Here is a 16,347-nt window from a genome sequence, read left to right as displayed (position 1 = left end):
TCAGTCAGTCTCTTCAGGAACGATAGTTAGCAATACATCCTTATCTTTTCGTCTCACCACCACTGAAAGCGCGGTGCCACTCTGGACGGCTTCACTCACTTCCTGCGTAGTGTGGATGGGCTGCCCATTGATGCTGATGATGACGTCGTGATTGATCATGCCAGCGCTGCAGAGGAAACAACGCCATGGATCACTCACACAGAAAGCCTCAGTACAACAGATCCACTCCTGCCGGGTAGATCTCACACCCTCAGGAAAGCATCATTGACCTTTGGACAAGTCTTTTCCTGTCAGGTTCTTCCCCTTCAAGAGCCAAAGCACACATTGGGAGCTGCGGTTTCATGGATTTATGATGCGCTGCACTGCTTGACATTTGCATTTGAGGCATTTACTCTTGCTGATGATCTTATGCAGACTGATTGACAATACATGCAAGACTGTTAGATTAAAGACAACATTCTGATTTCACCAGACGATAGTGAGGGCTGCAATGAATAATACAGTGAGCAATTCAGCATTATCATGGTAAACTGACATCCTCCGCTGTATTGGTCGTATGGTAGACCACGACTCTATGCTGTTCAAAGCTTCAGGCTTCAATGTCACGGGAGGTGGTGCTGGACTATTAAAAGTATAGAAAGTCTTAAGAGTCAGAGAGAGAGATCCTGTCTCCACAAAGAGAGAGATATCAGAGCTTTGCCTGTGGGAAGCACAAATATAATGAGCAACCAGACCACAGTTCAATCTACAGCCTTGAGAACTGCAGGGATGCTCTTATTCCACTCCTCAGAAAATATCCAGAGGCCTCAATGCCAGTTCACAGCACTGCTGTTGCATTTTGTAAAACCTAGTGCCTAAACAAGCTCTTCCTGTGCATCATACTGATTCACTCCAGGTAACGTTTTCTAATAAATAAAAAAAACAAAAACAACTCACTGGTGAGGTATCTTACTTTGAAACTTAGACCAATGGGAAAAAGACATATTTAATCTTTAAAGAATGTATCATCTTTTATGCAAGAGCGAACATTTTAGGTTGACCTTGGTGAATAATATCAAGATATACTGTGTCAATTAGGATTATTCATTGCTAACTATTCCTGCCAGGATGAGAAAGTCTCTACTACAATATACAGTCCTGAAATCCAGTGTAAGAACTGGAAATGTTCATAGTTTCATATATTCGACTGTAAATGCTTACAAGGGATCAAGTGACTGATGTGAAAGCTGTTGCTCTTAGGGATGAGTCCACACAGAATTACCACCCAGATCTGCACTTCCCCTCATTTCTTCAGAGCTTTTGAATGTATTTTAGTTTAATTTGTATAGTTTTCCAGCCTAAAAATATCTACTCTCAATAATCCCATTTCAAGTCACAACAGGCAGCTGTTTCCAGCCAAAAACCTCTAATAACCTCTGCCCCCTACCTACAAACAAAAAACAAAAGGAGCATTTATCTTCAAAATATTTGATTATTTGATTGATCGATTTGGCCACTGTGTTCACCAGCTACTCACTAACTTTGTCTGTCTGCTGTTTGGCTGGGCAGGTAGTGTACAGTGGGTCTATCAGAGGGTTTTTTGCTGGAAGTAGCTGTCTGCTGCTGGAAGTGAGTTTGGTAGAAGTGGTGAGACTGAAACAAAACAGAAAAGGTGTAAGCTCTAAAACTGAAACAAGGAGCCGAGAAATGTTAAAATGCTCCGTAGAGCTGAGGGGAACTACAGAGAGCCTGCTGCCTGCAGCTATTCATCTAACAGTTCACTGTGGCTGCTCCTTATTGTAACACTACCCCCTGCAACATTTCAAACTGATCTGTGGTCAAAGCCACATTTTTGATGTACGATACCAGTAAGTGCTAAGCTCACTGTCAAATATATAAATATTGCAATACTTTCATCAGTGGGCCATGGTCTCAGTCACCATTGTGTTACCTCTTTGGTGATAGTGACTTAACAAAGATTTAATTAACAGAAAGCATTGAGATTATAGCTTTAAGAGGAGGGGACTCTCATAGACAACCAGTATAATGTAAATTTTCCATCCATCATATAGAGAAGTGGATTTGATCTATAAGAAAAGCCAATCATCAGTAAGAAACATATGGTGTTAATTTTTGCCCTTCTTGTTATGTTGCAAGCTGAATGGAATGAGATTCCATACCAGATAATAGAGGAGATTGTTGCTCAACTCTTACCTGGATGCAGCTGTTGCAGGTATTACCTCATAAATGTAAACCCCTGAGCTCACATCTGGAAAGTCACTCTCACGCTCCTTGAGATCTTGGATTAAACTGGAGAAATGGAGACGAAGAATTAGAGAAACAGTCTATTCCAACTGAAACAACTCAAATTAGATCAAATGTTGTTCAGAAAGACACACGCAGCCTTGAGAACTGCAGGGGTGCTCTTACTCCACGCCTCAGGGAATATCCGGACAACTCCAAATGCCACTTCACAGCACTGCTGTTTCATTTTGTAAAAGTGCCTAAACTCCTTACTCTGCAGAATACTGATTAACTCCAGATGCTTTCCAATAAAAATAATAATAATAATAATAAAAAAAAATAATAATGAAAAAAAATAAATAAATAAATGACAATCATTATGAGAAATCAAATACCAGTGTGTTAGTATTGTCCCTGTGAGGATGATAACATTCTGGTGTTAGCATGTAGCTGGAAGCCCCTGTACTTAAGTACAATCAATGGATGTATTAAGAAAGCTGGATACTCTGCTGTCACTCAGGCTTACAGTGAAATTTTCCCCATAGACCATCACCAAAGACCTGTGAAACTGCTGATGGGACACCTCAGACTGCAAACAAGGTCAATTATTACTCACTCTCTTTGTATTAGAAATTTTTTAATGACAAAGGCTTTATATTTGTAAAACTTACCAAACCTAGCATAGCAAATTTATGTATGTTGATGTCATCCCAATGTAAAATCTATGAGCCAAGCAGGGCCAATGGGGCAGGTCCAAGATCAGACCACTATTTACCAAATAGAAATAAATCCAAAAGCTTGAAAACCATTTTTTTGGTTAATGTGCTCATGAGCGATTTTCACTGAAATGAAAGGACAGCATCTTGGAGTCCCACATGCAGTTGTCATAATACTTCCATGGTACAACTCACAGAGCCATTAGCCTGGACAGAGACTTTTGAGTCTTGTTGGATGTTTTCCAAAAATGAATATATAGTGTTTTAGAAAGGGTTTTTCTGATGTTTACTCACGAAGGTGAGAGCTGCAGCATCCGGACACCTAAGTATTTCTTTTTTTGTGCTGTATTTCCTAAAGGCAAATGAAATGAATGAATGAAATATTTGACTGATTGAATGAGATCATATAATAATTCCTAGAAAACACCAACACCAACATTATATCCTGCTAACCGTTGACTTGTCTGCTGTAGGATTCAGCGAGGAACTGGCGTATTCTGTCCGCTGGGATGGCAAAAGAGATTCCTGCAGCCACTTTCAGAGTATTTATGCCGATTACATCTCCATCCTGTTAAACACAACAAGGAAGGAGAGCCATGAGATTGTGCTCTTAAGTGCTTCATTGATTACATTGGTTTGCTTGGAAAAGCAAAACAACAGCAAGAATATTATGCTTCTTTTTTTCCCCAATGCACATAAAATAGCACATAGTCTAATAAGCGTTCTTTTTACCTACAACAAAAAACATCAGTCTTGATTGTTGTAGTCACTTATCTGTGTTTTCACAGTGAAGGACGATTTATAAAATACACCGTTGGTATGGCAACTGTCCTCATTTAGAGAGAACTGCGTTTTTATGGAAAGGAAGCTGGCGGCAGCAGCCTTGATAAATGATTGTGCCATCTGTATGATTTTATTCCACCGCAACAATGTAAAGGCCTCCATCATCAGGTCCTGTCCTAAAATACTGTGAGGGAGGCATAATCTTGAAACTGAGGGAACAGACTTGAGACTCCGGGTAGTAATTAAAACAAAATCATGACCTCAGTCCTCACTGTCATAAATAAAACAGGAAAGTTTGCCTACATAGCAGAAAGCAGAACAAATATGCAAATTGTTTGGCGATATCCATTTTCATACATTGTAGCACTATAAATCCTCTCACCAAGTTGACAAGTGGTCCACCAGAGTTGCCGTACTGTGAATCAACAAAAACATTTTTTTTATTCAAGGAGAACAAAAACCTGTCAAGATAGATGAAATGAAATACAGAACCAAGAAAGGCACTGATAGTATTTGTCATGCTAATTGTGCTCTCACTGACATTAATGATGGCGTCAGTTTGGATGTAGTCCATGTCAGAGTCCTTAAAGCCCAGCTCCATGCCTTTGCGCTGGGCAGTGCTGATGATGCCGGTGGTGACGGTGTTCTGTAGAGCGAAAGGACTTCCCACTGCCACCACAAACTCACCGGGGCGCAGGTCTGAGGACTGGCCGAGAGGAAGCGGAGGCAGGGGACTCTGCAGCGAGGCACAAAGAGACAAAAGAACTCACAGAGATGGATAACAATCAATTTTCTGAATGGAGCAGAGACACATTGTGGATGAAGTAATGTCATTATTTCATTCATTAGCTGACGTTGGCATTGTCAGACTATTTAAGGTCAGCAGGCTAACTAGCCCTCCTGGACACTGTAACTATAAGTTAGTATGGATTGAACAGAAGGTCAATGAGACTAGAAAGGCTTGATTGACACAAAGAGCCGTTTTATTAGAAAGGCCAAGAAGTTCTTGTCTATTCACAAACCCCACAGAATTCCAATAGACATGCTTGCTTTAGATTCTTCAAGACTTTTCAGCGGCTTCATTCAAACTGAACCAAGCCTTTGGGATGAGAGGTGAAAAAGGCTTGCAGAATCTGAAGTAACTGCAGTTGCCGTTGACTTCTTGACTTCTTGATACAACTCTTTTGGTGACAACAAAAAAGACTGGGTGAAGAAACCCACAGCTTATATAGATCTTAAATATAGCTTAAATACAGGGTTTTAGAACAAAAAAGTGTAACAGTTTATGGAGCAGTTTGTCTAGTCTGCCCAAGGGTGAACTCCACCAATTCCACACACCAAAGGCTGTTTACAGGAGTAGGAGATTACTACTGTATGTGTGAAAAAGTCTTTTGTGGCTCAAAAGGGAAATCTAATGAAATGCCTCAAATGATGTCACTTGAGTCAGTGTTGGTTGTGTCTCAAGGCTTCAAGTTTGAAAAAAATTAAAAATAAATAAATAAATAAATAAAAATCTGGTGTCGTGGAGTTCTAAAGCAGTGAGCTTACCAGACCCACTCCTCATCTCTGTTTGAGGCTCGCAGCTCGAGGCTACATTAACTATGACAAGCGTCACACACACGAATATAAGACCAAACCGTGTGCAGTCCAGTTGGATTGTGGGTGATGTAGGTGCCAGGTTTTGACAAGGACAGAGAGTGTGTGGAATAAGTTTTCCAACATTGCATATTAAAGTGGAGTACTCCTATCATCAGGTTTTCTTCCGTCAATGGAAACATTTTTACTCGTAGCTCTGCGTCTGAGAAATGATTGTGGAACTTGAATTTTAACAAGGTAATACTTTTACCTTTTGGTTTTCTCCAAAGTGTGCTAATGTACCTAACCTGTTCCTGGGTCTTCCACCATTTTCCATGGATGCTCTAGGATATGCGTGTAACCACCAAACTTTGCATCAAATAAAACCATTTCTATTATTCACAAAGTTTGTCATATAGGTAATTCAAATTTTCATTTGATTGCTTCTTTTCAAGCTGAACTTATGTGTTGAACAAGTGTTGTTGAATAACCAAACTAAACTGAGCCTTAGCTTGTCTCTGTCTGCCTCCTCTTATTCTGGGCTGAGGCCATTTATCTCGGAAGGTAATGCTCAGCCAAATTTATGGCCACATTTCCCAGGGCATGGAGCCTTATGAGAAATTTGACTTTTAGGCAAGCCTTAGAGCACCTTCTACAAGGAATGTAACACAGAGAGATATAGCATCATAAAGCTGTCACCACTCTCTGGTTGTTTTAAGACAAATTCCTTCACCTATAGTGCAGTCAAATAAAGTGATGGTGGTTTACTCTTGATCTTGAGGTATTCTTGTATTCAAATCAGAACTAAAAATGTTAATCATGTACTTCATGCTGAGCATAGTCTGACTGAAGTGGTCGGAAGTCGAGTCCCCTCTATCATACAAAGCAGCTGGTTGTGTGGACATGTTTTATTCAGAACTGTGCTCACAAATACACAGAAAATAGCTGAGGCTTTGAATTTACAAGGCATGACCAAATACCACCCCAGAGCAAGTCAGATGACAAATTGACCATGTTAAGGAATAGAGTCTAATTTTGGTGGGCACAAGCCCTCGTTGACTTCCTCCATGGAATACGCACCCCCTTTATGTTCAGGATTAATAGACTTTGATGTTAGCCATTGATGACAAGCTGCCAAAGGAAAATGAAAGACAGAGTTTAGCCTAAGGTCCTTGGGGAGCTGAGGGGAAACAGTGAGTACTCACATCTGGTTCGATTTTGATAAGTGCAATGTCCATTTTCAGGTCCATGTCCTTGACTGTAGCATCGTACTGCAAACCACTTTTCAGCTCTACTTTGATCCGCTGCTTGTTGGTGAGTACGTGAGCATTGGTGATGATCCAGCCGTCCTCTGACACTATAAACCCCGAGCCACTCGACACAGAGACCTCCTCACTGAAAAATGGCAGTCTGGCAAGAAGAAGGGCAAAAGGGCTTCATTATTTTGTAGTGTTGAAGTTGTTTTCATTTTCTTGCTTCAGTTGGTTTTACCTTTGGAAAAGTTCCAGATGCACCACAGATGGGACAATCTTATCGACCACGTCTGCAATGAAGTTGAACTTGTAGCGCATACTTCCTGAATGTTGCATTCCTTTGAGGATAATACAGAATAATAGATAGACAGGTTAGGGCATTCATTTGCTCTAAAACGTGATGGATTAAATCGCTAAAACTTTATTCAAAGCTATGCTAGTGCCATAGCTCTATGGATGGCAGAGCCAATTGGTTGGGTTGGTCCTTTTTTCAAACTGTTGTGAGTCAAACATTGTCATACTATAGCAGTGCAATGCTAGATCAGTGAAATACTCTTGTCTCTTTTCCTGTTGTCAGTTATTAAGTCATTACCGCTTCATCTTTTCTCTGCAGTAGCCCTTTCCCGCCTTCAGCCCTGACTCCCACATCCGCCTGTACACCTGTTTCCAATCTCCTACTCAGCTCCTTAACATATATACTGGTCACTTTCCCTCACTTTCCCACCATTGTGTGCTGCTCTGTCCTTAAATATCAGAACAATAGAGTCTCTGGACTCTTTTAAATGTCTCTTAATACCTGCTTTTACTCCTTTGCCAACCCCTGAAATGACCCTGACATGATTTGCATTCCACATTGATGTCCATGGTTGTCTGTATGTCTGTGTATGTGTATGCTATGTATTATGCATGTTTTGTGATAATCTTTCTGTTGTGATAATCATGTGCTCAATTATGTTTGTTTTCAAGCACATACGTTTGACCTCTGACCTTGCCTTTCTCGTTGCTTGTTTTGCCTGCTTGCCTCACCCCTTTTCCTTTGCTTGGCTGTTTGGACTGACCACCTATTAATGAACTGTGGACAGGAAACTTTTAAATTAACCCTGGCTGTCTTGTCTCACCTGCAAGACTGAGTCTGGCCTTAGACTGTAATTAATTAAATGTGGATAACATTTTTAATATTCTTTCATTGTTCATTTTTAAACATATTAATGAATTCTGAATTTGCAAAGATGCTACCGAAAATAGTGAAAGTCTAGAGAGGCATTCATTTATCTTCATATGAGTAAATACTAGGCTGCATTTTCAGAGCACATGACTTACAATAAGTCTTACTTTTTAGGCAAGTAGTGGCACATCATTGCTCTACTGGGAGCTTTTGTGGTCTTTAATTTCACTGAGACTGTGAACTAACCACAAGCACAAACTAACCTCTTCCTAAAAAACAGAAGACTACAGAAGAGTACATGCTAAAGCCACCTATTCATCTCTGCTGCCTTGCCACCACTGTACCTATACAATTTATGAACTGATATCAAAAGAGTGGAAGGCTTGAGTGTCCAAAACAGGAAAAGGAAATTCAAATCTCAACAGTTTCAGGCTTGTAGTAGGTTGGCTTTCATTTCAAATGCAACCTGCTGTGACCACCTTTCTTTGTGTCCACTAAGGGAAGTGAAATCTCTTCCCCGATAATCTCTTCAACGTTCTCCTCCTCTGCTCCTGAAGCAAATACGCAGTTCCTCTTATGAAGCCACCACATTCTCAATGATGCTGTGTTTACAGAGTTACATAAATGAACTTGTCTCTGCAGAAACATAGTTAAATGCAAATGACAGTGAGTCTATTGCCAAGAGGTAGTTCGGCAGAACACCAACTATTTTGCCTGTCAGCGAGCTCTGTCAACAAATCAACAGTATGCTTGTCATTGGCAGGCAGATCCTGTAACATACACTGTCTTCTCAGTTACTCTGTATGGTTATGCCAATTTATGCGACTGTGGATCACCCATCAGATGAATATCATGTATACTTGACATGTCAACATAAACATGTTTGTTGACAAGGAAACATCTTTAATCAGCCTGGTTGCAGCATCCCTTCCACATTAAGAATGTTGGGCTAAAAAGAAAGTTTCCATGGGGTACTGGGATTTTCAGAATCAGACCTTTCCAGGTGGCATCCTTCCAGGAAGTCAGTGTCAGAAATCAGACCTTGCCATGTGGCCTGCTTATGGTGGAGGTGATCCAATTTTTGGCCATGCTAGCAGCCTGGCTCTTGGTGTGGCAGTGTTGTTTGGTCACCACTTATGGCCAGACTATGATGTTGACAACTACTGGACTGACAGAGGTGAAATCTGATACACACACTCATGATGCCCAGAGGATGAATCCTGCTGACATTGTTGACCCTGTGATGACTTTGTCTTTGAGGTAAAGTTTTCATTTCTCCTATATGACAAGATGGATCAGCATGAAGTTTGCATAGACACTCATAGTCCCCAGAGGACATGGGTGATCCCATGGCTTTTACTCTACAGCCAATATGAGGTCAACATTTCTATTTGTCCAATACTTTCGCTGACACTGCTACTAGTGGAAATAATCATTCCACAAAGCCCAGTTTCAGCACAGCAGTTGTGGACATCGAGTAATTCACTCTGAACATCTTTTGCCCAAAGAGTGTGTCCAGAGAGAAGAGAAAAGGAACTATTCAGCTTTTTGAAATATGAATTTGTCTAATGTACTTTTACAAAGATTGTACTAAATACTATATGACTTTTTGCTATTTTTATATGACCATTACTTTATTTTATTCTCTTTATTTATCTTCAAACAAGTTTCATGTTTCTATTCAAAATTTTTGGTTGTACACACTGTTGTAGACTGTTGATAGTGCAAGTTCATCTATCTATCTATCTATCTATCTATCTATCTATCTATCTATCTATCTATCTATCTATCTATCTATCTATCTATCTATCTATCTATCTATCATATTAGAGCTGCAACGATCAGTCGATTAATTGATTGGTTGATTGAGAGAAAATTAATTGTCAACTATTTTGATAATCAATTAATCGTCATATTTCAAGCAAACATTTGCTGGTTCCAGCTTCTTAAATGGAAGGATTTGCTGCTTTTCTTTTTTATTTACAACAATTAATGAAGAGTCTTCGGGTTTGGGACTGTTGGTTTTACCAAAGAAGTAATACGAAGACATCACTTTGGGCTCTGGGAAACTGTAATGAGCGGTTTCCATGCTTTTTTGCATTTTATAGACAATTAATCAAATAATTGTGAAAATAATCTGCGCATTAATTGATAACGAGAATAATTGTTAGTCGAAGCCCTAATCTCTCTCTCTCTATACACACACACACACACACACACACACACACACACACACACACACACACACACACACACACATATGTATATATATTTTGTCATCCATTATCAAAAGCACTTTTAAAATTAATTAAATATAATAATACATTTTGCAGTGAATTTAGGGAATTGAGAGTGCTTTGACCCCAGCTCCTTTTGAAAGACTATGAGAGAGACTATGAGACTGTATAAATAAATATCATTTCACAAAGCTTTAACAAAGATAACAGGCCATGGCTTTCAACATCATAAAATACTGAATTATCATGTCTAACATAATGTTGACAAAGTTTTCGAAATTTTGGGAATTAAGACATTAAGACAAATTTCACTTATTAGAAAAAAGCAAAACAGCCAATGGGAAACACAGTTAGTGGTTCAAGGTATGAGTGGTTTCTCTTTAGTATTATGGTAGATCCTGCAGAGCATATATAAGACGTGCTTGCTCTTTCTCTCTCTTTGTCTCACTCACTCATGAAGCAGGCAGAGCAGCTTTGCCCTGTCTGTTTCCAGTTCACCCTGCTTCCTGAGCACCAGTAATGGAGGGTGATGAAAGGCCCTCTTCACATGCACACTGCCACCTGCAAGTCACAGCCATCGTTTTACCTTGTCTACACCGGTGGCATGGGTTACAGTTTAAGTTTTCTTATTTAAAGATTATATTCTTTACCTTTAGAGGGTCATTTCACGCAAATTACTTACTCCAAGTTGAATCTGGGATGTGTAAAAGATTTTTATTTGTGGTGTTCACAGTGAAACATATGCTAAAAAGAAGTCATGTCAACATGTCTTTCCATCACAGGACGCATTGTCACTAGCACTTGCCTGGGAACAATTTTTTGGAGAAAGTTGTTACAGTTGAAACTGTTCACACTGAGGTCTCTGGATTATCCCGAGTGAGTTATCTGTGTTACTTTGAAATTATGTTAACATCTGTTGTATAAGGTTGGAGGCATGTGTCAAAACCTGAAGAAAAAAAATCTGCATGCTTACAAGCAGTAACACCATATATAAATCACTACTGCACACTCGGTGAACTGACCATTTAATGTTGATGCTGACAAATCTGTTTGGTGAAACATCAATTCTGACACATGTAATTAGCATGCATTCTGCTGGAAACCCATTAAAGAACTCAAACCAATTAATATAATTATTAATTATATTAATAGAATCTGTTGTGACACTGATGAAGGGCTGTTGGGCTGCTGAAGTGCTGCCTCCACTACATTGCTAGTGTACACATAGGTAGGTAAATAGGTAAAATTAAAGAAATTTTAAAGGAATAGATTAAACTCTCTGGGAAATAATGCTTCTTTGCTTTCTTGCCAGTAGTCTGTGTGGTGAATACGAAGCTGCAGCTAGTTAGCTAAAGACATGGAAACAAGGGGAAACAGCTAACTTGGGTCTGTCCAAACATTAGAAAAAGAACCTCTGAAGTTCATTAACTAACAGCTACATCTCTTTTAAAAAACCCATGCCGTGTGAAAATTACATTTGACTGTTTAACAAGGGTGCCGGGCAATGTTTTGCTTGGGACCAGTTGCCAGGTAACTGGACTAGTTCTGACCAAGAAACAGCCCATCATCTAACCTCCTTGTGAAACTGGCTACATATAGACCTTTTTAAACCACATACTGTATATCCTCATGCTGACTTTGTTAAATGTCATATTATTAAGGACTATACCAGACCAGAGTTCCATGTGAGAAACCAAAGTTTTATGAACTGGCTAGTTCATCTTTGTCACATCCTGGCCCATCACAATAGTCAGCATTTTCATCCAGTCATTTGACTACTGTGAATCCAGGCTTGTAAAACACCTCTTAATAAGGAAGTTTCTGTTTATTATGTACTATTTTATGCCCCCCTCTACATTGTATATCTGTGAGCTTTTACACACCTGCAGGAATCATACTAATGCATGCTGAATTCTCTAATGAATTACAATAAGAAGCTGCACATTATAAAAATGGATAGCACAGGATGGGATAATGAAGAGGACATATTTGCAGAGGAGTGTGGTGTTAAGATCCCCTCAGGAGAATGAAATACCATCACTGGAGAATTTGTGACTGCATTTTGTCTTGTTTCTCTTCTGAGCGTGTATATGCAAAACATTAGAGGAACGTTACAGAATATAAAGCTTTCTGAGAAGACACAGATATACTGTATATGCTTTTCATCCAGAGTCTTGCACTCTCCAGAATGGCTTTTTAGCCTGTCAAGTCAAACATGTGATGATGAGTGGGGTTTACCATACACCGAAAGGAAGATATGATCATGTTTTGAACCTTTATTTGTTCATGGAGTATTTACAGAGCATGGTAACTCTTTACTAGCAACATAATTCCTTCATTACTGACCAATACCACCACAGAACAGCTAAGGTTTAAAGAGGAAGTCCAGTGATTCAGTAATGCACTTCCATAACACTGAGTGACTCAACAGAAGAGGCAAAGGCATCCTGTTTTAGTCTCTTGTACGGGTTGAGCTCCAAATACACTGGATCCTTCACGTCCCATAATATAACTCAACAGCTTTCATCAGACCCTACCTGCCTACTTACAGCCCATGTCTTTCAAACTTCCCATCCCAGTTTGTAATATAGGATTTCTGTACAAATTGTGTAGCCTCTCAGGTCAGGCTGAGATGATGTGTATGTTGTGGGACTTTAGAAAGCTCTTCTAGAGCCACAGAAGACATCATGCATGTTTTCACTGGATTGTGAGTGAGTTGCGCTCCTCATAAAAAGTAAACTGACTTCCGTGTGGAAAGTTGCTTCTGTTGCTCTTTAAGTGTCTGTCTGGGAATCTCAGCAGTAATTCTCAGGGCACGGTGAAACTTTTCTCATTTTCTTCCCCTGTTGATTTTCCTCAATTATATATTTCTACTTTTACCAGGGTGAATTATATCACCCTTTGTAATCGCCTCTGGAGAAAGCAGCAGGAATATAATCAGTATCACTACTTTTTGGAATGTTTGATGTTTGGGATTTATTTCAGTGGGTCGCTAATTGGCCACAGAAGGTGGAAACGTCATTTTCTGCATTACTATCTTGGTTAGTTGGACTTTATTGCAGAGCTAAGATCAATCTCATGTCACCGTGGTACAACCAAACATTCACACATTATTAGTCTGATATTATTATTATCAAACTAACTAGCTTCAACATATCATTCTCTGTGAACTTTGCACCCAATCTTGAGGGATTGCTTATGTGTAGGCTAGTCTTTATGGCACTGATGTGATGCTGGTACTGATCTTCTCATTAAACTCTTAAGACACAATTCCCCAAAGCAAACATATTAAAACTGAAAAGTCTGAGTTGAACAGAAGGACCTCATTCTCTTCTTCCCAGTGAAGTTCGCAACCAATTTTGCAGATGACAATGAAATTGTGAAGACACCGATATGCCACTTCAGTGGGTTATTTACAGCTCCAGTCACCTCAAATCAAGGATTTCAGTGCTAGTAGGGATATTTCACTATGTAAAGTGATATAACATAGTAAATGGTCTAAATCTAAAAATATACAGCCAATAGATACAATAAACAAGATAATGACAATTTTATGAATATTAATATAGATATTTATGTAGATGAATATAAAGAACGCTTAGATATATCATTAGAGCAAACAGATGAAAATACTCAGTTTCTCTGGTATTGTTACCGGTTTTTATTGAACTTAGTCCCATTGTGTTTTCCAGCTAATAGGTCCCAGATACAGTCATTTGTAAGCATCTATTTGCAAAAAAGAAAAAAAGAAAAAGAAAAAAAAGAAAAAATAAAGAAAAAGAGAGATTCAAGGGAAAATAAACTCCTTCTACTTCAGAGTGTTCAAACCTCTATCACTCAGTGCCAGTAGCACTTACAGTGATTGCAACTGCTGGGGATAAAAGTTCAGAGTGTTAACCGTTCAAAAGAGACCAAAACCATGCATGTACTCCAAATGATTCAAGAACAGCTTTCGATTTACTTTGAGTATGTCTTTGAGGGGTTTTACTGGACTGCAAGTTACTAGTCAAAGTCATACATTCAAAATTTTATTTAAATACATATTAGTAGCAAATCTACTGACTACTGATCGAAGATTAGTATTATAGGCCTCCAATTATTATACCATATGTGATTATTATTTATGCCTAGCAGGTACACCGCATTTTAATGATAGTGCTGTTCGATTTGTTCGATTAATTTTGTTCGCATTTTTGTAATATAATCTAGTAGTGAGATTTCAATTTATTATTATCATTATTATTATTATTATTATTATTATTATTATTATTATTATTATTATTATTATTATTATTATTATTATTACTACTGTTATTGTTATTCCTAGTGGAGAAAGTAATAAAACGATAATAGAAGAAGTAAGATGAACAAGTAATTAGAAGTAACAAGAACAATAATAAAAATGGCGTTCAAATGAATTACATTGAGTTTACTTATCATACTGGACCGAATTTATTATTATTGTCAACTTCAACGACCTTTGGTAAAGATTTTCCATTATATAAACTAAAGAAAAAAAAAAAAAAAGTTGATGACACAGCTCACCTGAATCACACCAGCCTCTCTGGATGAAAATGACCGGGGGGGTCTGATCGAGCTCGGCTCTCCTGTTCTCGGCTTTGAGGCGGCAGATGCTCGGGTAAGTCCTGCCGTCGCTGCCACACACCGGGCCGGATGAGGCGCACACGCAAGAGCTGTGGAGCGCACCGAGCTTCCCCCGCACAGAGTCGCACCGCAGCCCGTCACCGCAGGGGGGGTTACCACCGCTCAGCTCCCCGCAGGCTTCACCCTCCCCGGCCGCGCACACCACGCAGCAGCCGCATCCGTCCTTCACCTGCCCGTAGTAACAGGCCTGCGCCGGGACAGGGCACAGAGAGGCATCGCAAACCTGCGGGCAAGTTTGTCTTTTTCTCAGCAGACCTGCGTGAACTGCGGAGGTGAGGAGGATGAAGCAAGCCACAGACTTCAGCATGGCTCAAATCGATTCACAGCAGTCTTCCTCTTCTTGTCGACTCTGTAGGTCTCTATGACGTCCCGATGCTTGTGTCCATACTGATGAAGTTCATCCAGGGAAAGCACATTAATACAGTCTCATTGCTGCTGTTGTCATAGCCATAGGACTGGCTAAGGGCAAGTAATTATCTTCTAGTAGTGGCACGCTCATCTTGGATTCTGCTCCACGTTCCTGTTATTATAGAGCCACGATGGAATGCAGCTGCACCAGGTTTTGGTGTACATGTTTTTCTGTGCAGACTCAAAGGCCTTCACCTCCCACTCATGGTAACAGATCTGCGTGTGATGATAAATTCAGTGATGAAGTTTCTTTTTGTGGTTTGGAACTGGCCTTAAATACCATGAGGTGAATCTGAGGGTCAACACAGTCCCATTTTCACATTTCTAAATAACCTCTATCTTTAATCACATGGTTTTAATCCATTATGACACCTTCTCCTCTTTGTTTGTACTTTGTGTACACTTGAGGTCAGCTTCTCCAAAAGATGCAGGTTTCACTTCACGCTGCTCCTGATCTTCTTCTTTGTATGGGCTTTTCCACACCATAAATATCTGTCTGCTCTCATTCTGAGGGAATGGTTATCAATGGATCAGCGCTGGTCTCTCTCTTACACCTGTTGGAGGGCAGTGTCTTTATTTCATCCTCAGCTGGAAGTCATTGACTAACTCCATCATTACTTACTCTGTGTGACTCATCATGTCTTCTTTAAAGGGCTTCTCTGAAAGATCCAACGCAGCCTTTGATCATATCCTGCAGCTTGGTGATATAGATGGACACCGAAATCTAAACTCCTGTGAAATCTAATTTAAACACTCAGGCTGTCCTAATGCCCCTTAAAATTACTTTCAGTGAGAACACACAGAGCTCAGATCATCTTTGATAGCTGCTTATTGTGCTTTCAGCATAGTGAATGCACAAAATGTCAACAGAAGGTAATAGAAAATACACAGAAACCATTACAAGTGAATAAGAGAAACACGTGTAACTCAAAATGGATATACACATACCAACAGGCTTATTTCAGAACTGACAACACTGACAAATCAACAACTAATATGAGGCTGACATTGGCCTGAGGATGCAGTTTGAGTGATTACATGTTGATTATATAACTGATCAGTTCACTGGGAGTATACAGGAATGCAGGAATGAGTGTACAGGAAAACCATGAATCATGATTCTAATGCGGCATGATGGTCAATACCCCAAAGTCATTTTTTAAGATAATTCACAACCAAATATCCCAAATTTGTCTTGAGGGGATTTGCAATCTGTACAGCATTTGACGCCCTCCATCCTTTGACCCTTGATCAGGAAAAATGGACATGCAGTAGATGTTATGGGCCAACATAGTAAAATTACATTATGGACAGTAAAAATG

The 16,347-nt window shown here is 39.5% G+C and overlaps 1 protein-coding gene across 1 annotated transcript; it reads right to left on the bottom strand.

The window, feature by feature from the left end:
- htra4 (HtrA serine peptidase 4) lies at positions 1-14,924 on the bottom strand. The gene is made up of 9 exons (XM_070964621.1): positions 14,498-14,924; positions 6,789-6,888; positions 6,503-6,707; positions 4,264-4,458; positions 4,105-4,137; positions 3,393-3,507; positions 3,234-3,291; positions 2,194-2,289; positions 1-166 (listed from the first exon to the last, which is right to left on the bottom strand). The coding sequence occupies exons 1-9, from the start codon at positions 14,922-14,924 to the stop codon at positions 1-3; spliced, it is 1,395 nt and encodes a 464-aa protein (XP_070820722.1).
- Between the last annotated feature and the right edge of the window lie 1,423 nt (positions 14,925-16,347).

Source organism: Chaetodon trifascialis, chromosome 6 (assembly GCF_039877785.1).
Source record: "Chaetodon trifascialis isolate fChaTrf1 chromosome 6, fChaTrf1.hap1, whole genome shotgun sequence".
Taxonomy (NCBI): domain Eukaryota; kingdom Metazoa; phylum Chordata; class Actinopteri; order Chaetodontiformes; family Chaetodontidae; genus Chaetodon; species Chaetodon trifascialis.
Note: the sequence above shows the minus strand (reverse complement) of the source record. Positions and strands in the feature narration are given on the sequence as shown.